General features: G+C 39.9%; 1 protein-coding gene across 7 annotated transcripts; it reads right to left on the reverse strand.

Annotated features, from left to right (window-relative positions):
* Positions 1-997: 997 nt before the first annotated feature.
* CCNJ (cyclin J) lies at positions 998-20,883 on the reverse strand. Of its 7 annotated transcripts, none has more exons than XM_032883573.1 (6): positions 20,796-20,883; positions 19,555-19,664; positions 11,623-11,833; positions 4,369-4,668; positions 4,122-4,281; positions 998-3,587 (listed from the first exon to the last, which is right to left on the reverse strand). In XM_032883573.1, exons 2-6 carry the CDS (start codon positions 19,621-19,623, stop codon positions 3,176-3,178), a joined length of 1,152 nt encoding a protein of 383 aa, XP_032739464.1. In that variant the 5' UTR covers positions 19,624-19,664; positions 20,796-20,883; the 3' UTR covers positions 998-3,175. The 7 variants fall into 7 exon arrangements, with proteins under 7 accessions (XP_032739464.1, XP_032739502.1, XP_032739493.1 ...); XM_032883611.1 differs by lacking the exon at positions 20,796-20,883 and adding an exon at positions 20,311-20,485 and having other exon boundaries at positions 4,122-4,245; XM_032883602.1 differs by lacking the exon at positions 20,796-20,883 and adding an exon at positions 20,311-20,485 and having other exon boundaries at positions 4,122-4,248.
* Between the last annotated feature and the right edge of the window lie 4,790 nt (positions 20,884-25,673).

A 25,673-nucleotide genomic window follows, 5' to 3' on the forward strand; every position in this document is an offset into this window, starting at 1 on the left:
CCCACTGAGCCATTCAGGTGCCCCAAGGGGTGGACGTTCTCAATCCACACATACAAACCTGTTAAAATTTTACTCTTCAAAACAATTTCTGTCTGCTGAGTTTTAAGTGGTAAATGATACATATGAACAGACCATTCTCACTCACTGTTGACCCTGCTTCCTCTCACACCCTCGACCCTCTTGTGTCCCTGTTCTGAGATCAGACCTCAAATTTCTGAAGTATGTGTTGTTTGATAAGTCAGAAGCTGCAATTGCTAATATACTGATTTTAAGCTCAAAAGGCCAAAAGCTGTGTCCAACATACTTCATGGGCTTTGATGCTCTGTATGACTACATAATCAATGGACAAGAGTTTCCCACCACTTCAGTTATGCTCTCCATCTGGATAGCTTTTAGTAAATATAATTAGGATTCCAAGTCTGACTAATATGATGACATGGTTCACTGAAACAACAAATATATATTAAAACAAAACACTAAAGCCATTTTACTGAAAACTAGTTTTATTTTAAAATTAAGTGCATAGCACTCATCTAATTCCATTGGTGTAGAATTTAGCACCATACTCACTATTTGTAATTAATGTCACAACACAGATACATTTTGGTTTGCAGTCTGTACTTGAGTAGTGTTTATTTAGTGGACTTTGGTAAAGCCCTTTATACATATCATTAATCTCTTCACAGTACACATTTAATGATGGTCCAGTAATCTCAAACAAACAAAAAACCCCCAAAAAACAAAAACAAAAACAAAAAACCCTAAAGACTAACCAATAAATTAAACAAAACAAAACCCATACAACTCCCCCCACCCCATCCCCCAAGGCTAGCAGTTTTGAGTTGTATTTATATTGAAACCTAATGTTTTAAAAATAGTTCTGATTCTCCAACCATCCCAACCCACCCCACCCTGGGTATGCAGCAATAGTAACCAATTAATTATTTTATTCTACCCCCCCAAAAAAAACTTAATCCAGTGTTCTTTAGCTTTTTTGTTTTTAAATACAAACTGGGAAAGTGTTATAAGCTTTTTAAAAAGGCATATTCTTCTATAACAAGAATGACATTTAAACCAATCAATAAAAGCATTTGACAAGACATTAAATTACCATAGGCACCAGTTGTTGTTTCAAGCTGGGATCTCTATCCCAGTATCTTACATTCATAGCATTATTGAGGTAGTTAAAATACTGAAAATTGGACTCCAGGTGCTGGGTTCTGCATGTGAATGTGAAAGATATATTCTCTTTTTAACCCACTTTCCCCCAAATAATTCAAGTTCTCTTGAGGTAAGAACTACCAAAACCCAATTAGCAGCCTTTCTGTAAAGAGGAAAAGTGATGATACTTTCAGAAAACAATTTTCAGGCTTAAAAACTGCCAAGAGTGAGTGTTCTTACCTGAGTGGTTTTTTACCTACCAGACTAATAAATCCACATCATGCCATATGTACTGTAATTATAAAAGTTAACCATTCTTTTAAGGAGGACATTCTCTAGGAATTCATTCTGGCAGACGCCACCCACCCACATTTACCCACTGGAGCCGTCTGGATCAGGCCACTACTGCGTTGAGTCCCTTCCCTTCCCAACAAAAGCCGTCAGTGTGATTTCGGAGACTCCTGCTGCATACCCACAACATCTTATAATAAGTTTGTCTTCAATGCATATTGTGGCAGTCACACACCTGCCATGCAGTTTCCCTTCTATTCAAGTGCTATCTTTAAAAAAAACACCAACAAAAAGACACACCTTACTAATTTTTAAATCAGAAAGCTTCCCTCCACCAAATCTCTCTTCTTCCACAGATAAGAGCACAATGTATAGTTTCAGTTATTACAATGCTTTCTTTTTCCTTTTTATTCCCTCCAAACTCTTTCCCCCCAAATTGCCCTTGCTGTAATGACTAATTATTGCTGTTTTCACTCATTATCGACACAGTGAAATGTCTCAGGGCCGTTCTGGAGCCGAAGTAATGCAAGTGGCTACTGCAATCTAGTATTCGGTTCCTTTGCCCGATACACCCGAACCGGCTGGATTGCAAGGCTGCTTATAAAACTTGTCCTCCACGTAACAAAGTGCTGCTGTAGCACAACCTGAGAACTACCCTGGCCACATTCCACTTCAAAATAAACCTACAGGACTTTATTCTAGTACTGACATTTTACAGTTACACCTTCCCTTGAAAAAACTTCTAGAGTAACATCAAATCTGAGTATAAATCATTGATTGCACTGAGATATGCAAAACCTATATATGGATTATGAATGACAGGAACCACTTCATTCATTCTAAGCTACAATTATGTTCTCAGCTGAAAACATCCTAGCAAGAGTATTTTAACCTATGTTATAAAGGTAGTTCATATGGTAACATTCCCAAAGCATGTTGCATTACAGTTAAGTGTTTCCAAGTAGTACAAATTCCCTGAGTTAAGTGTGTTTTAATCCTAAAGATTTGAGGTTGATCAATTAGGGCCAAAAAACAACAAAAACTTATGACCATGATTTTAAGAGATCTACTCCACCCTTAATTTTAGTACATAAATCCAGATACCTATATATTGTGATAGGAAGTTATATAGACTCATCTAAAAAAAAATTTTTTTTTTACTGTACAGATTGGTATCAAAGCATAGCAATTCATGAGTTTAAACTCCGTCAAAAATTCATTTGTAGATCAAAAATGTAACTCAAAACTGCAGAATAAAAAAAAGACCTCTTCAAAAATTAATACTGTAACTTTCCTTCATAAAAAGACCATTTGGCAAGTCCACAGATAAACATTAGTCTCTGAAATACAAGCTAACATTAGGCCCAGAGCCCACCACAGGTCAAATCTCAAAATGGTGATTTAGAGTCTGTCCAAATTTTCTATTGTATTAAACATTTTTGAAATATTTGGACCATCAGCCAGGGCTTGAAAATTTTTGTCACACAGGGATGTGTTTTAACAGGATTCGATACGCATACTGTTAAAGTGTGTGCAGTGTTTAGTCAGTCCTCCCAGGTACCCGTGGTGCAGTGAAAGGGACAGTCGGTCTTCCTGATGCTGGTCTCTGAAGAGTTCTGATATAATGTGGATCCCTTTCCTTCTGAAGAGAAGTTTACAAAAAGCTTGCTCCAGAGCTTCAAGTCACAGAACAGTCTGGGTCAGGAATTACCTTCACATAAAATCACCTTTCAAAGCATGGAGTGATGCAAGGGTAATGTTCATTGATCTGATAACTCCGATTATAAGAAACATTCAGACAGGGCTTAACTTCTACTGGTATGGCCAGGGACATCCCAACACCAGTCTGCACGTGCCCGAGGCCCTGCACACTGGTTTGGAAGCCAGCAGGACACGTCTGTAGTGTGTAAGATGAGGTGTGTGTGGTGGATCCAATCTGCGGGCAGCTTGGCTGTTCAGCTACAGGATGGCGATACTGTAGCGGGGTGTGGTGCATCTGGTGGAGATAGTGGGGCTGCTGGAAGTGAGCTGGCCGAGAGGGCTGGGAGGCTGACTGCAGCACGCTCAGCTGCGCTGGCTGGGACCCTGCCTGGCCTCTCTGTTTGTTCGCCTCTTTCACATCATTATCATGCGCGCTGCAGGGAGAGAGAGAAAATGGTTAATAACAGCTAACTCGGCAGACGGCCCCACTGCCTGTAGCAGTCACTGGAACCATAATTCCGACAATGGCGAGATCTCACTCTTATCCTGAAAAGCTCTTTCCTTTGGCACAAACCTTGGGAACTCACTGATAGTAGCCTGGAGGCCTATTTCCTGCTTAAGAAATATATTCACAATAAACACTTTGGTGACACCCTGGTGGCCCAACAATTCAGAGATGTGGAAAGGACCAAGGCAAGACTTGCCTGGAGTGATCTGGGTTATGGGCTCATTCACGTAAGTGCATACACCGTGTACCCAGATTCATGACAGCACTGACAGCCTGTCCCTGGAAAACAGCCAAGGTACAGCTTTCCACCAAACACTGCACATAAAGTGGCTTGCCCACGGCAGCAACGGTCAGAGCCAGGGTCCTAAAAGCTACGTGTATGTGAGAAGTTGTTTTTAGGGCCCCTCATCCATGAAGAAAAATACTGAGAAATCACAAACACGAGATTAAGGAGGCTTACATCAAGAGCCGTTCAATGCACTGCACTAAAAAATCCCAGGAGTAAGCAGTAAGACGATGCAGTCTTGTAGGCCACGTTGGAGAGAGACGAAGTATAATCCTTGAAGAAGCCACACATGCAGCAGCTACTAAAGAAGGTGCATAATTTAGAAAGGCATAATCTGTGGAGACATCAAAAATGAACTTAAGCAATAGAATACACAAGTCACAAGCTCACATGTCACCTACTGGCATCCACGATGACTCACCTTGCAAAGATACTTCCAGGAAATAATCTGCATACTTGGCCATGTAGAGTTTTGTTTTTTCCAAGCAAATCATTGGCCAGCCATCATGAAGATCTGTTTCGTGTACTGCTTCGGAGAGATAATACTCAATGAAATGGGCAGCTGTTGGAAGGCAGAGGTTCCACTGAAAGGTTTCTAATAATAACAGTTCCATGTGTAGCAAATTTTGTCTTGTTAATACTAGATTCATATTAGTCATACAACCCAGGCTGTTGAGCTGCTCCAGCTTAGGCACACTATCTTCTTTTTCTTCAAATTTACCTTAGAAGGAAAGGGGACGAGAGAGAGAGAGAGAGAGAGAATGTTACACAAGTGATCATTATAGGTCTAGTTGCTTAAATGGGATTTGCTGTCTCACTGCAAAAATTTAGATGCAAAGTCTTTCTTTCTCCTACCTTGGGCATATATAATTGTGCTAGGACTCTGGCTCTCATATCCTGCATGTTTTCTCGCCTCGTGCTTCCACCCCCTGCCAGTCCCCCTCCTCCAAAAAAATGGAACATGTAAACATGTTGGTCTCTGTCACACTACATAATGAAAATAGTCCTACGTGCCAATGAAAAAAGAACTCTCTCAAATCTCACCAACCAAATATTTCCATGAAATTTCTATTGGGAAGGCAGGCAGTGGTCGGTGGAAGAAAATCAGTTTATTTTAGAATAGAAGGAAGGGTAAAGAATTTAATTTCTGAAGTTAGCTGAAAAGGATAACTTCATTATCTGAAGTTATCTGAGAATACTGAGTTATCTGAAATCAAAAGTAGCTAAGCTTCAAGTGTTTCATCTTGGTATATTTTTCTGCACAATCTCAATTCTAGAGAGAATTGTGGGAGACAGTGGGAGAAAAAAACTGAGTGAATATCGAATAAGCCTTCTCATTCCATCCAGAAAAATCCTCTTGGTATTTCAAAACAGAAACCTAGCTAAGTCTGTTACCAAAAAAGGGAAGGGAAGATACCTTTTATTTACTTTCATATCCCCTTCCTGAAAGCAGAATAGAAGTAGACAATCAGATTGCTGAACTTCATTATTCTAAGGCATTAGCTTCTTTTCAGGAAATACTCATCCATATTTATAGCTGAGGAATAGAATTTCCTCTTCAGCCCCAGAATACTGTTTCTATAGGTTTTGTACCATCTTACACTTTAGTTTTCCTATACATAAATCATTCATTTTAGATACCTCTAGAACTTAGGACTGGAGAAAATTCAAACTATCAAGTACCAGTATGGTTTTCCAGATGCAGCAACAGAACCAAGGAACTGTCTTCAAGTCTCTTTGGGTTCATTCCATAGTGGTCCACAGAAGAAGGGAAATTAACTAAAACCTTCTACCTTCTAGTATTATGTTCTATTTTACGTTAAAGTTTAAAACAGTCATTATATTGTGATTATTTCTAATTGTATGTAATACAAATAGATTTCTCACAATAGCTTTTATACTTGCTCAAAATTACAGTTGTTAGACTATGTTACATATTACTGTATAAAATTTTTTTGTTTTACTATTTTGATAACTTTTTCAACATATTTATAGTTTCCTTGGAAATCTTATGATTTTATTTTATCTATTAGAAACATATTTTGGAGAAAAGCCAGAAAGACTGTCAAAAGCAGTAGAAACCAGGCAAGGCAAGCTTCCCTGTGAAATTTCTCTTCTAGAAGGGCTGGGTTTATATCACACATTGGAGGTACTACAACAAATGGTAGCGGCCCTTGGGCCAGATGTTCAATGTATTGGAGCCACTGGGGCTGTTCAAATCAGCCTGCCTCAGGGCTGGGGAAAAAGCACTGCTGACTACATGGGTCTTTGCCTGGAGGGTGGAAGAACTGGAGTAGAAGGCTGTGTCTCCTATGCCAGGAAGAGTCAAAGCTCATGACTTGAAGAGCTGGGGCCCAAAGAGAATTTTTCTCCCGCCTCAGAAATTCTGACCTTCTTTAGATCTAAATTACTCTGAACACTAAATATTGCTGTGGGTAGGAGTTGATTTAAAAAAAAAAATACACAATTCAGATTTTAAAGAATCTAGATAGCCCTTCCCACTTCAAATCACATAGAGAAGAATTTCCCAAGTTTTTCCAATATGATATACTTAGTATAGCCAAAAGCTCTGACATGGTCTTTAGGACATAGTCATCCAGCATCATCACTGCATAAAGATACAGGGAAGGAACCACTGTTCTCGATGTCAGAGTGGAGGATGTCCTAGGAATTTAGTACAATCCCTCTGGATGAATCGTTAAGGTTCTTAAAGTACCCCACCATTTGTGCAACAGCAGTAACACTAGCAATATACTTCAAAGGAATATCGTAAAAACTAATGTGTTTATTTATATCATCCTTGAAGTTCCTTTAAAGAAATTAATACACCATAATTCACTGTTTAATTCAAGGATCAAGAATATTCTACATTATCTCCCTGAAACTTTCAACATTGAAAACCAAACTGTATATGACCAATGTCAAAGTTCAAAAAACCAAGATAGCGAGATTGGTCAATTCATGTAAGGTCAAATAAGCTGAACCAAATAAAAAATGGAAGCCAAAAAGGAAGACTTATGTTTGAATTCCCAAATCTGTACTTCTAGATCAAAGTATTGCACTGGGTTATATGGGAACAAAAACTATCAAAATAGGTAAGACGTCCATATTATTAAACATCTATGGGGTTTCTGTATTTATAAAGTGCTTGGGTATTACAAGTGTGAAAGCCTTTGCAACTTAACATGCAGAGTTAAAAATAACCTTGAATTATAAATAACCATACTTGGGATTTTATTCAGGCTTAGGTTTTTTTGGAACTTTTTCATTACATATAGTGATATAAATACTCAGAATCACAGAAATTAAAGGATTTCAAAATGTGCGACAGTGTCAGTGAGTACCTGCATTCATATCGATAGTTTCGTTGTGCTGAAAGCTATGTGCATGGGTATTTTAAATCAACTTATCTGCAATACCACATACAGATCACAAAGATCAGTTTCTTCCACTGAAAGGAAATACCAGAAGCCATGTGATTATATTGATAAAGGCCTCAAACAGGAACTATGGGCACAGGAAATTCACATCTGCTTCCCAGAAAATAAAGAATTAGACGCCACAGAAACAAAACATCAGACTTTCTTTCCTTTATAGGAAATGCTCAGATCAGCCGTGGAAACCAGCACATTTTCAAAGCCAGCAGTGAATGGCAGGTATGTGGCAGAAGGGCAAGGATCAAATGTCACACTGTACACTCAGCTAATCCACATTTGATTCTGTTAGTACTGAGTAGGAAAAAAGTCACCCTTAATATAGCTAAGAATGTTCACAAATTGGTAAGACTACCCATCCAATAGAAAAACAGCTAAGGAGCAGGAAGACAATTCGTGGCAGGGGAGAGTGGGGAAGGTTCTATTCTCATTAAAAACCGAGACGTAAATCAAATCAACTAAGAGATAAAATTTCCACCTTTAGTTAATAAAAAGCTCTGTCAACCCATTATTTGTAAGCAAGGAGAAACAATCACTTATCACAGATTTTTACTACTAACAGTCTATAATCTTACTTTTGGCTTCATCTTGATTCTGAGATCATTTCTTAGTTACACAAGACCTTGGGCAAATTATCGAAAGTCTTATCTCTAAGACTGCTTCCACGTTCTCCACAAATTCAGTGCTGATCACAGAAGCCAAGGGACGCCAGGGTATACATGACAAAGAGTTGGAATTTCAGAATTTCCCAGGATAATCCAATACTTTTTTCTGGAAAGAGCCAGAATCTTTAGGGCTAGGGAGCCATATTAAAGATTATAGAACAGTTTATGGAAGAATTAATCATTATGATGCTGACTCTTATGTTTCAATTTCCTATGTGGTTTTAAACATCTTACCCACTTGATCTGCGCAATAATTTTGTCAGTTAAATGTCTTTATTTTCATTTTATGGACAGGTAACTTCAGACTTAAGGGTTACTGAAATTCATATTGCTGACAAGAGATACAAACCTAGGAAATTCATCACTGTAATCCTTACTCTAAAGCACTGCGTACTCCTCTCCAATCAGGGACAGTCTGTAGGCCCTTTCTTCCTATTTCCAACAGTGCAGACACAGGCAGCTGGGTATACATATTACCTGGAACTCACAAACTGTGCTTCATCTTTGGCCAAACAACTGACAGCCTTCCATCCTACTTAACAAGTGGAATCCAGCTGTCACCTTACAGTTGTAAGCTGTTCTTCACTTTTACACAACAGGCTGCCCATCCTAAAGCAGGAAGCAGCTGGAGAAGGACATACCAAGTTCAATCATTCTGGGAGGAAAGAAGCATTATACTTAAATAAAGTTTATGAAACCTAACTGGAGAGCTGCCAAAGGTTAAGAAGAGTATAAAAATATAAAAAGCACTAGAATGTACTCCACAAATTAAAAACAGATATCAGATACTGAAATCAGGCTACCAGTTTAGAAGCATGTTAAGTATTTTTGTTGTAGTAAAACAGAGCAGAGGCAGGAGAAATTGTAGCCAACTACTAAGCATCAGCCGCTTTGATTACCTAACCCAAGCACAGAGCTGATAGCTTTAACTTTTTTTTTTTTTAATAAAGATTTTATTTTTAAGTAATCTCTACACCCAACGTGGGCCTAGAACTTACAACTCTGACAGCCTGAACTCTTGCTTACTGCCTACCTGCAGGGGCTAAGACCCTGGGTCACACCTACCTCATATTCTTCCATTCTCCAGTGAAAAAGGAACAATGGAAAAACAATTCTCTCTCAGGAAAAGAGAGGTTAAGGGGTTTCAGCAGAACAAAGGGAGGAGGTATTGGACTCTTTCAGTAATAACTGATCAACAAGTCATATCTGAACCGCAACAAATACAAATCCTAAAGCCTAGTCTCTGGAAAATGTGCAAAATCATCTTCAATAAAATAAAATAATCATCTTTATTCAATAAAATAAACTGATCATCATCTTTAACAATAATAATTAAAAAAAAACAAGAACAGGTGAAAAGTTCGTTCCAATCAACCTAAGATGGTGTACAAGGTAAAGTATCCTTCCCCCAAATTGTACAAACTGCAGAAACTTGGCACCAATACCAAGCACTGTGTGGTGGCCAGAATCTTATTAGATTATCTGACTAGAGTCCCCAGTGAACTTTGGCAATAACATGTAGTTTATGAGAATCTAGTTTAGCATCCCCTAATTCATCTGATAAGTTACCAGTAAGTAAACTTCAGTCACAAATATAAGTTGGTCCATGAACTGACTACCACATTCATAATTTCACAGTCCACCAGCAAGAATCTCCCACTTGGTCTGCATACTTTTAAGAATCTCAGGCATAGAGCAGATGGGGCTTGGTAGTGGAAAAAAGCACAATATGGCCACAACAGGCAAAAATAATTTTTCACTAATGATCTGAAGTTTTTAAAATAACCTAACTTGTGTATTTATTTCCAGTGTCTCTCTACTCTAAACTGATCCTATTATAAACTAACATTCTGTAGGATAACAAGAAACCATTCCATTTCTGGATTCTCACACATCCAATATGTCAAGTAGGGGTTTTTCTAGTCCTGTGCAAACTGTGAAACCACAAAGAGCTTCACAGCCAGTGATGAAACACATACAGAATTGTACATGAGATTGCTTATGAGAATGACACTCTAATTAAAGGCTAAAAGTTAATTATAAATATAAGTATTACCTCTCCAGCTTCTGGGTAGAGGTGAGAAGAACAGGTGATGTGTCTGAATCCTAGAGGACAACAGATTAAAGGAGAAGTGTAGATTTTCGGGAAATAGATGGTATTCTGGTGAGACTTTGGCTCAAGGTGCATGGGAATAGGGTGGGAAGGTAAGACTAGAAAGGTAGCTGGATCCAGATGAAAGGTTCTAAATGGTACACGAAGGAGTTTCTACCTTAATTCACAGAGAGTGGGAGTCACTTATATGTTTGTTTATATTCAGCTAGGTCCACAAAGGATTTGAAGTAACTTAAAAAAGACCTCCAAGGAGACAAAATCAGTAGTCAAGGTCATCAGCTCAAAGGAATAATAAGGGAAGAAAAAGAAAATCTGAAAAAGAAATCAGTACTAGAAATGACTACACAGGCCTGCATTGGTTTTAGGTTTACTTACAGTCAGAGAACAAAGTTGTTCTAGAACTCTGGTGGCAGGGTATAGGTAGAATGTTCCTTAGACAGCAGCCACAAAAGATCCCAAACCCTCAAGTGGGGGTTAGAGATGAAGGTACTAAGAATTTCTACATCTTACCTTAAAGTGGAGTTTACATTCCTATTATAATGTCATAAGTAATACAAAAAGTAATGAATTCCAACTTCAATATCAAATACAATCTTTCTCACATTGCTAGGAAAAACCCAATTTCAATTCCTTTACTCACCCTCCTTCTCTTTGGTCAAGGTTCTAAAAATGAAATGATTTACAGGAAGAAGCTAAAAGAAAGAGGCACCAAAAGACCTACCAGTACATTCTCCATCAGGTAACAAATACGGTTTGATATCAGATTCTACCTGCAACCGACCATGGCACTGTGCCTACTGCAGAAGCAAAATCCTTCCCATTTATAGCAATTGTTGTGAACCTTTAGTTCATTAAGCCAAGTCATTATGCAGTCAGTAGAAGGTATTCTAACAAAACAAGAGTATAATACCTTTTAAACAGAGTTTCTCAACCTAGTTCCATGGACATCTGGGGCCAGTCATTCTTTACTGGGGCTGTCCTGTACACCGCAGACATTTAGTAGCATCCCAGCCCTCTACCCACTAGATCCCAGCAGCGTCCTCCCAGGTTGTCATGACAACCAAAACAGTCTTCCACCAAAGCCAACTATTTCTTATGGGGCACAATTTATCCCGGTTGAGAACTTTAAGACAATGGTTCTCAGTTGGATAAGTACATCAGAATCACCTTTGGAATTCAAGCCCTATGATACAGATTCTGAGTCAGTAGATCTGGAGTGGGCTAGACGTTTATAGCAGAATCTTCAGGATGTAGGGCTTAAGAACATATGTTTTCAAAAGACTTCAGAGCCACTTTTTAGTGTCTAGTTTAAAAATTATTATGCCAAGAAGCACTTTGAACATAAACTTTCTGATACTAGTTAACTGGAATGAATGGAATTTGGTGATATTTCACTGAGCTCTACATAAACTTTATTATAAACAATGGACATTTCTAGTCATATAGATGAGATTCATACTTACTTGCTAAAAGCAGACAGGAAAGTGCAACTAAATGCAGCTGCTGGATGGAGATGTCATATCGATCCATAAATAAGTCCAGCAAATAGACAGCAAGATGTCGGGCAGAAGGGCAGAGGGTGAAGCGATTGCTCACAATGGCAATCAGGTCAGCAAAATACCTTCTGAGACTTAGTTGAGGGGACTGGCCTTTGTAGGAAGGCAACTTCAGCTCCTATATCAAGAGGAACAACATTTAATCTAACATAGCCTACAGGAAGAGTACCCGCACAATGCAAAGACAACTCCCCCCCCACCCAATATATTAGTGTTAACAAGAGCCTAAAACGCTTCTCTTGAAAGAAACACAAATATGAAAAAGTTGACTGGAAGGATAATGAATAGTACTAATTAACAGCACTGAGTTTAAAATTTAAAACCAAATTTTTCCCTTCATTTTTAACCATCTCTGACGTGACAAATTGTGTTTCTTACATTACGGAATGGATATATTCCAGCAGATTTTTGTATCCTGTTTTCCCTACCAGGTGTTTTCCGAAAAACATCCTCACCAAAATCCCAACCACACAACACATACACACCCCCTCCAGAAAGCTCAAAGCTTTGGGTCAGAAGGTAACCAGAAGTGAATATGCTGCTGGTATGTCACTATATTGCACTTGCAGAGGTGTGGAAGGTACAGACTAGTATTCATCCACTAGTACCTTCTAAGCATGTCTTCCTTTCAGCAGTTTTATGATGCTCTCCTTTGCCATTACTTTTTCATATACCTAAAAATTATCCCCATTGCTGTTCAACCTCGAATTATACGAACGCTTTTTTTTTTTAAAGTAGAAATTTTCTACACTACTAAATAAAATATTTCCACCGCATAGAGAATGACAGGTTCTAAAATTATTTCATGATATCAGCATGATACTAAAACTAAACACAACAGGGTATCACAAAAGCAGGAAGTTACACAGATATAACCCCAAAAGCACAGGCAAAAAAAGATAAATGAGACTTCATCAAAATTAAAACCTCTTGTGTATCAAAGTTCATTCTTTTCAACAGAGGGAGAAGGCAATTCACAGGATGGGAAAAATATTTGTAGATCAGATTCAGGCAAGAGGTTAATATCCAGATTATATAAAGAATTCTTTTATACACGCAATCTAACAACAAAAACAACTTGTTTAAAAATGGGCAAAAGACCCAAATAAACATTCCTCCAAAGAAGATATATAAACGGCCAATAAGCACATATAAAGATGTTCAACATGACTAATCATTAGGGAAATGTAAATCAAAACCATTATGAGATAATATTTCATACCCACTGGGATTGCTATTTTTTTAAGATTTTATTTATTTATTTGACAGACAGATCACAAGTAGGCAGAGAGGCAGGCAGAGATAGAGAGGGGGAAGCAGGCTCCCTCTCTATCTCTGCCTGCCTCTCTGCCTACTGAGCAGAGAGCCTGATGCAGGGCTCAATCCCAGGACCCTGGGATCATGACCTGAGCCGAAGACAGAGGTTTTAACCCACTGAGCCACCCAGGCACCCCTGAGATTGCTATTATCAAAAAAACACAGGGGTGGTGGTGGTTCAGTTGGTTAAGCATCCGACTCTTGATTTTGGCTCAGGTCATGATCTGGGAGTTGTGAGATGGAGCATTACAGAATAGATATATTCCAGCAAGAGCACTGGTCTCCATGCTGGGTGTGAAGCCTGCTTGAGATTCTCTCTTTCCCTCTCCCTCTAGTCCTCTCTTTCTCTCAACAAAATAAAAACCACATAAACACAAAACAAAATTGACAAGTATTGACAAGAATCTGAAAAACTGGAAGCCTTGTGTAATGGTGGGACTATAACATTGTACAGCCACTGAAAAATGGTACTGTAATTCCTCAGAAAAATTAAACACAGAATAACTATATGATCCAGCAATTCCACTTTTAGGTACATACCAAGAAGAACTGAAGGCAGGGACTCAGATATTTGTACATATATTGACAGCAGCATTATTCACAAAAGCCAAAAGATGGAAACAAACAATCCATCAATATATGAACGGATAAACAAAATGTATTTTAGTTTAAGAAGCTGAAAAAGTTCTGAAGATGGAGAGTGGTTAAAGGAGCAGAATGTAAATGTACCTAAAGTCACTGTACTGAACACTTAAAAACGTTTAAAGTTTTAGGTTGTGGACATTTTATAATAAACAAACAAAAATAGAAGTTTTATATCTAATTTAATAAGGTATAAAATGTTAACCAATGTAATTTAATAGTATATCCAAAGAATACATCAATTGTAGTTCATCCCAGGAATGCAAAGATGGTTTGATATCAGGAAATCTATTACTATAAATCATAATTTTAAAAATCACACGTGAATATTCACAACCATCTTGATAGATGCCAAGATAGCATCTGGACAAAGGTGACCCTGGGAGAAATAATAGCAGATGAAGGAAGAAATGTTAAAAAATGTTAAAAAAAAAAATCTCAAATTTAAGAGCCAGCATTTCACTTGGAGATAAAGCAATAGAAAGATGAGCATTCTAGTGCCTGCTATTGCAATATTACTTCACATTATCCTGTGAACACTAATCCAAATAGAAAAAAGAAAGAAAAGGTATAATGAATGAAAAAAGAGAATAAAAAATCACTTACAGGAATAAAATTATTTTTTAGATGATAGAATTTATACCCAAGAAAACCAACAGAGAAAGTAAACAGTTAGTATTCAGTAAGATGGTTGTTTACAAAATTAATATTTAAAAAAATCAATAGCCTGGGAGTGCCTTCGGCTCAGGTCATGATCCCAGCATCAGGCTCCCTGCTCAGCGGAGAGTCTGCTTCTCCCTCTCCTTCTGCCTGCCACTCTCCCTGCTTGTGCTTTCTCTGTCCAATAAATCAAATCTTAAAAACAAAAACAAAACAAAACCAATGGCCTGTTTGTATATTAACTGGCTAGAAAATAGAAGATTCCATATAAAGTAACTACAAAAATTAACACACCTAGAAAAAGTACTTGTATTTTAGCACTTTATGAAGGTAACATTAAAATTCTGAAGGAGTACGAAGACTTGTATACATGCAAAGACACTCCTTTTTCTTGGATAAAGAAATTGATTTGGTAACAATGCCATTTCAAATCAGGAGAATAGATGAATTTAATAAATGTTTCTGACACATAGGACAGAGTTAGTTTCTCCATTATTTAGAAAAATCTTACACATCTATAAGGAAAAGGGAACATCTATGAACAGTTTACAGGAAAATTAAATACGGCTGAAAACATATAAAGAGATGGCTTCTCTCTTTCAAAAGTAAAGAATTACATAGTTTTTCACTTCCCAGATTATATTTTATTAACTCCTGCTTATGCTATCAAGAGTGGAAATAGAAACTACCATGTATCCAATAGGTCAGGTTGACAACTGACATAACCTTTTGGAGAGCAATTAGGTAATATAAATTTTTTAAAATGAAGATTGCAAATACCTTTCAACCTAGCAATTAACCCTACATATAAGGAGGTCCTTTGCAACATTGTTTTTAATAGCAGAATAGCGGGGAAAGCTTGATGTCCAACAATCTCCAGGAATTTATTGCTGAGTGTAGAGAGCCAATCCCGTCACATACTCTAACATATAACATTCTTAAAAGGACAAAATTATGGACTTTAAGGACAAATTAGTCGTTTGGCAGAGGTTAAGGGGGAGAATAAGGTGGGAGAGAAAAGGTCGTGGCTATAAATCATAACATAAGAGATTCTTGTGGTGATAAAAAAAAATATTCTGTATCTTGACTATATCAATGTTAATATCCTGGTTGTGATAATTATACTAAAGTTTTGTAAGATGCACCACTGAGGGAAACTGGGTTAAGGTTTTAGAGGATCTCTCTGTATCATTACTTACAACTGTATGTAAATCTACAATTATCTCAAAAAAAAAAAAGTGCAATAAAAAAAAGCCTGGCATACATCATCAGAGAACTGATAAACCATAGGACATCAATTCAATGTGGACATTAAAATAAAGGGCAGTTGATCAAAATGTGTCAATATGGAGAAAAACATAAAGAGAATGAGTTGAATGATGTTGGGATGGAAGGATGGTACAGAACAGGGAATATATATTCTGACCTCTTGTATCAACAATAAAAAATATTGCATATATACTACTTTACTAGATAGCTTTTCAGGAAAAAAACAACAATGGTGATAACCTTTGGGGATCAGGGAACAGTGAGGGTTGGGGAAAGCTCATTTTAATTTTTTTTTAAACCATATGCATTTATCACTTAAAATTTCTAAATAATATTAAAGAGTCGCTTGGGAGATAAACTAATAGTCCATTTTAAATCTTTGTACATGTGTACAAATTTTCCTAAATAACATAAGTAAATGCTATTTAGGAAAAACAAAAACAAAAACAAAAAACCCACTGGCTTAGGCTTGCTTGATTCTTTGAAGAGAAAAAGTATTAATTTCCCCAAATAAAAAGGAACATGCTGATTTCTCATGCAGCTCCCAGGATCTTCTCTTTCCCATCTTTGCAGATCTTTAGAATGGTGTAAATGAGTTACAATTTTAAACTTCACCTTTCTTTGCTGTCATCACATGACATTTATTGAGTACATTTTACGTAGCAGATACTGTGTTAACCCCAGGGATAAAAGCTGGAAAACACTCTGGAGCAGGTAAACCAAAATACAGAGATGATTAGGATATATAGTAATCACAGGGTATTACAGGAACACAGAGACAGAAGATCTAACCCAGCTCAGGGGACCAAGTGCTGGGGAAAAAACAAAGCCACAGTAGGCTTTCTTTAAAAGAGGCCTGAACAAGGTCTTAAAGCTCACTGGGTAACACAGCTGGAAAACACTGTATTTGGTGGACTTTTTCACTATATTAACTTTAATAAATATGGACAAAACAAAGGCAAGAACACCAAAGACCAACAGGAGATTTTTAACTAATGCCTTCTCTTTATGCCATTTTAAATGGTAAAGTACAAGTGCTTACCATCTGGCTGTCAGATTTAGTTCTCCTTGTCCAGTTACTGCCTGCAATTAGGCAAGCATGAGAAAATGACCTGTGCTTCTCTCAGCTTACAAGGTTTTTCTAAAATCTATTCCTGATCCTCCGGAATTTTACGCTCTTTTCCCTCTCTGCTTCTCGGAATCCCATAGGCCCAAAGCACCAAGACCTGGACTTGTCTGTCATCTGCCTCTCCAGTCTCAAGTACTAGTCAGTTCCCCACCCCAAATGCCATCCCTTCCCCAGAACAGATTACTGTCCAGCCAGGATAGAAATAAAGGCATAGAAGGAATATTCACAAATGTAAATACAACTCTGTGGGATACTTTCTCAATGTTTCTCACAAGCTAGCATTGTTCCCATCCGTCATAAAGGCTCTTGAAAATACTTCCCAAGCATCCTAAAGCACTAATACATACAGAAGAACAAGAAGACAGAGGAGAAGACAAGGGGGTGTAAGAAGACATCTGCTTTGAAGGTTTTTTGGGGGGGGGAGTGTAATTATATTTTACAAAAACAATATAGCTGGCTTTTGGGGGTTGAAGAAAATTTCCATTTGTCATCATTTTTACCCTTCTCTAATAGATATAATGCTGGTCAAAGCAATTATTCCTCCATACACCTTGGATCTACACACAGAATACCATCCATAGTGTCTGAGTGACATCTGCCCAAAGGAAGATCTAAATTGAGATGCTCGGAGTTATAGATTAGACTCTGCAAAGCAGATTATATCTGTCTCATTCACTATACCATTTTAACACCTTGCATAGCACTTGTATACAGGAGGTACTCGAAAGTGTTGAATAAATAAATAAATAAGCAATCACCTAATTTAACAGCCTGGAATTAACATGTATTCTTTTTCATGAGAAAAGTTCAGTTTAACATTCCCTGACTTCAGTGTACTATAGTCAGGGTTCTTTCCAGTTCCACGATGTTCAAGTTTTACTGATTAATATAATTTATTCAAAGAATGTGTCCATTGTGTCAAATGTGGCTTACACAGCGCTTAAAGATAAAATAAAAGACAACCCAGGGTAGCATGCCACAGGTGGCTATAGGTGGCCCAAGGTAATTTTCAGTGGCATTCCCTCAGACTCTCTGCTATCCCATCCTCTGATAGTTCATAAGCAGCTTTAACAGGGGTGTCCTATTTCTTCAATTCTCCCCACAGCATTACACACAAGAAGTATTCAACAAAGCTGTGGGGAGGGAATCCACTTCCAACCTCAACTAACAAAATTAATTCAGGAAATCATTCAGGATTTAAAATTACACATAAAATAATCAAAAACCATGGAAATCCATTAAGAAAAATCTTTTGAGGGGCACCTGTGTGGCTCAGTCAGTTAAGCGTCTGCCTTTAGCTCAGGTCATTATCTGGGGGTTCTGAGATTGAACCCCACATTGGGCTCCCTGCTCAGCAGGAACGCGGCTTCTCCCTTTTCCTCTGTCCCTCCTGCTTGCTCCTTCTCTTTCTCACTCACTTTCTCTCTCTCAAATAAATAAATACAATCTTAAAAAAAAAAAATCTTTTGAGTTTTATGTCACTAAATAAAAGTATCATTAACATCAAATAATTAATTTCACCACATACCAGAGGACTAAAAAGAGCTGACACTTAGAAAAGGAGAACATTTAAAACTAAAAGACCACATCTTAAAAAAAAAAAAAAAAATCAAAAGTATATGGACAATTTTCAAAATGGAAAACCGGAAACTCTCTTCCTAACATTCCAGAGAACCATTCCACAGTTGAGACCTTTTTGTGGTAAGAAAAATCTCTTAGGGGGCTGAGGTGTATTTAGTCTACCTAAGAAGCTGAATGTCATAATTAATAAGTAGCATTTAGAAATCTCAAACCTTAGAAAAGGGTACAATTGTAACAAAGTCAGAATTGGGTTTTCTAATCTAGTTAACCTGGTTTAAAAAAAAAAAAATCAAGATACAAGTTTATTATCATCCCAGGATCTCTCAACTCCAATAGTCAACATCCCTTTTATTAGTCAGTTGTTTTGCTTCTCTCTCATTTCTATACATAACAAACGGCTCTCTCCATCCTTGGTGAAAATGAGTCAACTTAGGGATAGTTTTGGATCTGGTCTCTCTTCTGGTTATCAAAGAGGCAGAGATAACCCTTTAAACTGAGATGTGACCGAGTAAAATTGTTACTTAAGAGCAACAACACCCAGACTTTGCATTGTGCCAGAAAATTGTATTCTTCCCCCCAACATCTATTAAATATAGTAAGTCTACTTTCTGCTTTACATTAGCTGGAGGGAGCAGTTAACTCCTACCCTAAGGCATTTTGAACAGCCCCTAAATCTGAGGGTTTAAAGGAAAATAACGGGGCTCAGTGCTTCTATATACCAAGCACTGTTCTAAAGCACATGTACAGAATCAGTTCATTTAATCTCGCAATCCCCGCCCCCACAAGGCACGTTTCATTATTATTATTCATTCTACAGATGAGGAAATTGGGAAACACGAAAATTAAGTAACTTGTCCAAAGTCTTACTTAAAGTAAGTTAATGGACAGGCTGGGGACTTGATGTACAGATGTGACTTAACAGCCTAAAGCAACAGCAACTACAGAACAAGGACGGCTACTCTGCCCAATAAAAAGGGAGCACACATTATCTGTTTAAACACAGTATCAAAGTCCCGTTCCACCTTCCCTCTCACAAAGATCGCGCCCCACCCCCTTCCTCATTTAAGTTGCAGGTTCTTCTGATACATCCAAGGGAAGAAACTAAGAAGTTAATTAACCTCGAGCAAACAAGCAAACCCACCCTTTCTGGTCTGGAAACTAGTGACCGCACTTCCCAGGGATCCGCGATTTATACTAACTGGCACAAAACACTACAAGGAAAAGTCGCGGATCGGGGTTACCTTGTATCGAAGCGCTTGATGAATGTCTGCGGCCAGCTGTCCCCGCCACCACTGTCCCTCCAGCTCCATGGGACCGGGCGGCGCGCCTGGCCAGACGCGGCAACTTCAGTCTGTAAGACACACCCCAGACGCGGTCACCGCCAGCACCCTCCACATAACCCTCCGCGCCCCCTCCCCGAGGGGTGTGACTTCAGGTCACCTCGGGTGGCTGTGCCTCTTCACCTGACTCGACCTAAAGCGAGCACCGATCCAAACGCGGCGCATAAGGCCCGACCTACCCCGTCAGGAGGAGTGGGATCACACTGAGAACAGCCGGCCTGGGTGCCGGGCAAAGAGGACCAACTTGGGCCCGAGTTGCCAAAGCGCAGCCCTGGGTGCGCGCAAGGGAAGCTGGAGGCGGAGGCTCGGCTGACGGCTCCCCGCGTCCCGGGTTCGAATCCTCCCGTCAGCCCCCGAGGGACGAGACGCTGACACCAGTCGCAGACCCTCTGAGAAAACCTCCCGCGGACAAACAGACGGACGAATGCCCGCCTGGCTCCGGGTCCCGGCTGCGGGCGCCCGGGCTCTCGTTCCTCCGGGGGGGGGGGGGCTCCCCGAGGTCCCGCCGGGGCGGGCGCGCACCCAGGCCGCTTCCTCCTCTCCGGAGCAGCGCGCAGGATCGCGCGGCCCCAGAGAGGCGAACAAAAGGCCGGGCCGGGCGGGTCTGGTGTCCCGCGCCCAGCACAGGCCTGCCGGTCCCCCGGCGACCTCCCTTACCCGGAACCGCGGCCCTCACAGCCCCAGCCCCGCCGGCGTGCATGGGACGCCGGCCCCGCTCATGATGCGGACAGTCGGCCGCGAAGCGCCGGCCTCAGCTCGGGCCCAGCGCCGGGGCCCTCGCGCCGCCCATTGTTAAAGGACCGGCAGGCGGCTCCGCGTACAAAGCCAGCGCGGGGGCACATGCGGCCCCGCCGCTGCCAATCTCGTCTCGCGATACAGCCGGGTCACCCCGAGCCGTCCAATCGGCGGCCGGGCCGGGCCCAGGTACAGCGCCCGGCGGCGGCTCGGCGACCCCGGCCGGGATCCGGTAGCATCTAGCCGCGCCACTTCGGCGGGACGCGGTCGGTGCTGGCGTTGCCCGACAGCTCCGCCACCATCTACCGGGAAGCCGGCCCGAGCGGCGGGCAGAGGGCGGAGGAGGGCGCCAGAGAAATTACAACGCTGATCATCATTGCGGGGGCCAATCTGGTCATGCCACTCACCTGCTGAGAACCTTCGATGGCTCCCCATGCTCGCGGAGGAAAGTTCTGAAGCCTCAGCTTGGTGTTTAAAACCCTTTCTAATGTGGCTTGAGTCTGCTTTATCTCACTCACATCACAACAGCGCCGTTTGCATCCTGGGGACTGCCCAGGGGGTTTTCAATCCCTCCACAAATGCTCTGGCCGTTTCCGAAGCCCCCAAACGGCCGTTCTCTGTGAAATTCTGCCGTCTCTAAGTTCCAACCTCAAAACCTATACTGCTTCTAGAAACGTTAATTTATCATTCCCCCTCCTTATTTCCTTTGCTTTAGAGATCCCCAAGAGCTTTGAATAGAGTTGAGATTACCTTTAGTAACCTAGTTTTGTCAAATCCAAAGTGGATGTAATTAGCCATCTAAGGTTTTAAATCAGGAAACTACGAAACTGTGGAAACACTCCAACATCAAGTAAGGTGATGTGGGACCTGGAATATGATTCGCGGAATTCTAATCAATTGTATTTTAACCCTTTTTGTGGAGTATCACAACAGATGTTCAGGGTCAACCCAGGACAGTGATGCTCACTTTTTCTGAGAAAGTAGATCAGCCTCTTTTAATATTAAAAAATGAATCATGAAAACTTCCCCCTTTTACTTAGGAGTCTTTGTCCCCAAGAGGCATGATAAAGAGCTACCATAAAGTGATGAATGTATGTTACAAAAATTAGTTTTATCACAATGGCCTCTTGAACAGCTGCAGATATGTATGTGAGCCATATGAGACAATGCTTATGCCCAGGAGAGAAAGGCTACAGGAACTAATGGCAAGAAAAGGAAAACTCGGAGAGATTGCCAGAAACCAGCCTAGCCCAGCATTGTCCAGAGAGAGGCTGCCCAGGCCTATCTCAGTTACAGAGTTTACCTAGAGAGGAGATGAACACATCAGGCTAAAAAGCTCCATGCCCTTTATAATGGTGTTTAAATAGTACCTACCTACCTTAGGTTCTAGTTCATGTGCACTAAACAACTTTATGACAATAATTTGGCATCTCAATAAATAATGTGCAGGGTCTAGTTAAGAAGCCTTTCAGAAAAATAGGTCACAGACTGTAATCAGTATAATAAGTAGGTTGTCTCTCATGGTTTACTTTGAAGATGTTATTCACTGAGAGATACTTGTTCACAAAGAATTCTCAGATTTTCTAGATTGGCTCCTATGATGAAAGGACCTTAATGTTCATTCGTTTTAAAATTTGTGTGTGTGTATATATATACACACACAAATTTGCCCTAGTGTGTGTTAGATTATAAATCCCTAAAGTGTAAAACTCAGGCTTATTATGATTTCCTCATTAATCCCTTTGGGGCAAGCTGGACACAATTAGGTATTTACTAATTCCTAAATGAGATCTGGTTTCATAGAGTTTATATTATAATGGGGAGAGAAAAATACAGTAAGTGAGCAACCACAAAAAGTCACATGGTAACAAGTGCTGTGAAGAAAAATGAACAGAAATAGAGAATAGAAAGTGACAGTGAGCAGACATTGTTTTAGAATAAGGTGAGGAGTGTAAAGGCCTGAAGGAAGTGAGGGAGCATGCAGATATCTGGTGACTGAGTGTTCCAGGCAGAGGGAACAGCAAATTCAAAGGCCCTAAAGAGAAGGCATGTTTGGAATGAACATGGAGGTCAGTGTCTGCCTGGAGTGAAGAGACAGGAAACACTTGGAAGTCTTGGAAGCAGCAGCCGGCAAAGGTATGAAAGGATGGAAGTACAAAACAGGCAGAACTTCTACATGATGAACAGAATAGGGAACTTGCAGAGGGCCCGCTGTGCCTGCTGCCTAAGGCACAAATTGGATTAGGCAAAAGATGAGGGCAGGACCAGATTCTTTGGAAAGCTTTTAAAACTCATGAACTTTAGGCAACGAAAAGCAACTGATGTTAAATTGCTTAATTTTTTTAAATGAATGCATGCAAAAGGTAATACATTCAAACAGAAAACTGTATACAGTGACTAGCAAATCTCCCTCTCTCCTCTAATCTTAGTTCTTCCTACAGGCAATTAATAACATTTCTTTTGTATCCTCTTCCAGGGATATCCAGGTACATAAAACCATGCATATACATAATGCATGCCCCATTTTGTACACAAATAATAGCACTTCACACTCTCTATTGTGTACCTAGTTTTGTCATATATTCTGGTGAACATTGAATAATAGAACATCCAGGATTCCTTTCAATGGCTACATTGTATTCCATTGGATGCAAAGGACTAGAAACCAGAAGCCCTGAGCTCTGGTTCTCAGTTCCTGATTTATTGCTTCCAATTAGAGTGCTGGTATTTTATCTCCTCTGAGACTCAGGTTCCTATACATAAAGTGAACTAGATGACAGCTGAGATTGCTCCTGACTTTAACATTTTAGGTTCTTTGGTCTTGCCACACACATGACAAAGTCTTCTATAGGAAAGAGACCCAACACTGGCCATAAAGCTCTGATCATTATCAAGTTTTTTTTTTAATTATTTCTTTATTTAACAGAGAGAGAGAGATCACAAGTAGGCAGAGAGGCAGGTAAGAGGGGGTGGGGGGGAGCAGACTCCCCGCGGAGCAGAGAGTCCGATGTGGGGCTCGATCCCACGACCCTGAGTGAGATCATGACCTGACCCAAAGGCAGAGGTTTAACCCACTGAGCCACCTAGGTGGCCCTCATTATCAAGTTTTAAAGGTTTTAAATTTAAAGTGTATCCTGGCAATTCATGTCTGTACACCCATTAAGAAGTCAAATATTTCTAAAAGGCATATGATGGAAAGCAGCCATTCCTTATTCCACACCCTCCTCACTCCCAATTCTCATTGCAAAAGGTAACCACTTTGATCTCTTTTAGCTATTTCTCATGGTGTTTGTTATCATCTTTCAAAGTGCCATGTTTATGATTTTAATTTGTCATTTTTAGATATAGTTATATATTGTCCTGGAAAACAAAGATTTCATGCCACACTTTACCTTTCACACACACATTTCCCTCTGCCTCCATCTCCCCAATATATAATTTTAAGATATTTTTGGTTACATCCACTTTCAGTTGCTTTCATCGTTATGACTATACAAACGTGTTCCCTGTTGAGACACATGGTGTCCTATAATTATACTTTCTTTTTCATTTTTCTGTAGCTTTCTTCAAGCCTGTATGTTAAGTTTTCTACATCCTCCAGTAGCTCTGTAGAATGTCTCCATTCAGCTTTCAAAATAGTCAAACCTTCAGATAATTTATTAGTTTTATCTTTCTGTTCTTGATTTATCCTCTTGGATCCATCAACCCTGATACTCCAGCTCCAATACTGATGGCTTCTCTCTAGCACTCTCTCTAGCTGCCTATCCTGGGATAGATTTCTGTTCCCAGGATCCCATGTCATTCTCTTCCTTGGTTTACACAGCCCAGTAGCTTTCTGAGAAAGAGTACCTGGGAAGCAAACCTTTGAGACTCAGTATACTGAAAATATCCTTAATCTCCTCCCATTTCATTTGCCTAGATATGAAATTCTAACCTGGAAGTCACTTACCCTCATAATTTTGAATTCATGCTCTAATTAATGCCTTTTAGCCCTCTCATTTTCTGCCAAGGGAGATGGTGTAAGACTGGCTGATAATCTTTTGGAGGCTACATGGAAAAGAAGCCTAGAAGACTGTCCTCACTATAAACAGACTTTCACATGATTTCTCTGTTCTCAGTAGAACTCCTTTTTCCTCCTACAGTTCAGCCTCTTTAGAATATGAGCTTTCAGACTTCTAGTGTTGGTAAGTAGAGTTGCCTGGCTACAAAGGGTGAGGAGGGAGATCTTACAGTTTAGGCATTCCTTTTAAAGACTTTTAACCAATCATCGTATTTTTAATTCACCTCGTATCTCTACCCCTGCCTCGACCTTAAAGTATCACAGGTCTTGGGGTGTCTGGGTGGTTAAGTTGGTTAAATGTCTGACTTTGGCTTTGGTCAGGATCTCAAGGTCCATGGATGGTCATGATCTCAGGGTTCATGGATCAAGCCCCACGTTGCGGGGGAAGTCCCCGCTCAGTGGGGAGTCTGCTTCTCTCTCTACCCCTCCCCCTGCTTGGGCTCTCTCTCTCAAATAAATAAAATCTTTAGAAGAAAGATGTCACAGGTCCTGAGTTTTCTGAGGTTCTTCTTGACTTTGAAAAGTCCTAACATCCCTGAATCTATAGGCACTTTACTTGCAGCTTTCTCTGGTCTGGTAAATTGGTTATCATGGGTCTATGTACTTTCTAATTTCTAAGTTTTTATTCACTCTTGTGGTCCACTTGAGAGGGAACAGAATAAATTCTATGTTCAATCTGCTATATTTAACTTGAAGTTGAATTATTTCCCATAAAAGCCTTATGTTTCAGTCTTGACTTTTTTTTTTTAATATTTCAGATGTTTTGTAACTACAGCTCTGTTGGTTCTACCTCCAAAATATATCTTGAATTGGTTTACTACTGTATTAGGTTTCCCAAGGCTGCCATAACAAACTACCAGAAATTGAGAGGCTTGAAACAACAGAGATTCATTCTCTCACTGTTCTGGAAGCTAGAAGTCTGAAATAGGTTGTCAGCAGGCTCCTTGAGAAGCTCTAGGGAAGGATGCTTCCTGGCCTCCTCCTAGCTTGTGGTAGTGCCTGGCAATCCTTGGTGCTCCCTGGCTTGTAACCACATCATTCCAATCTCTGCCTTCCTCTTCACAGGACCTTCTCCTCTGTGTCTGTGTCTTCTCTTCTTGAAAGGCTAGTAATCATTGGATTTAGCCCCCACCCCGCCGATCCAGGATGACCTCATCTTAATTACATCTTTCTATATACATGTAAGGGAGGAAGGGTAAAGAAATCTATATGGTGGTGACAGTTC

The sequence above is a fragment of the Lontra canadensis genome, unplaced genomic scaffold (assembly GCF_010015895.1).
Source record: "Lontra canadensis isolate GAN:19392208 unplaced genomic scaffold, GSC_riverotter_1.0 scaffold3, whole genome shotgun sequence".
Lineage (NCBI taxonomy): Eukaryota > Metazoa > Chordata > Mammalia > Carnivora > Mustelidae > Lontra > Lontra canadensis.

Coding starts and splice junctions, on each gene's coding strand:
- CCNJ (XM_032883573.1), bottom strand. CDS start 19,623: ATGGAGCTGGAGGGACAGTGGTGGCGGGGACAGCTGGCCGCAGACATT. Junction 4,669..11,622: donor TTCCTGTCTGCTTTTAGCAA/GTAAGTATGAAT, acceptor TTTCCTTCTAAG/GTAAATTTGAAGAAAAAGAA. Junction 4,282..4,368: donor CCTGGAAGTATCTTTGCAAG/GTGAGTCATCGT, acceptor ATGTCTCCACAG/ATTATGCCTTTCTAAATTAT.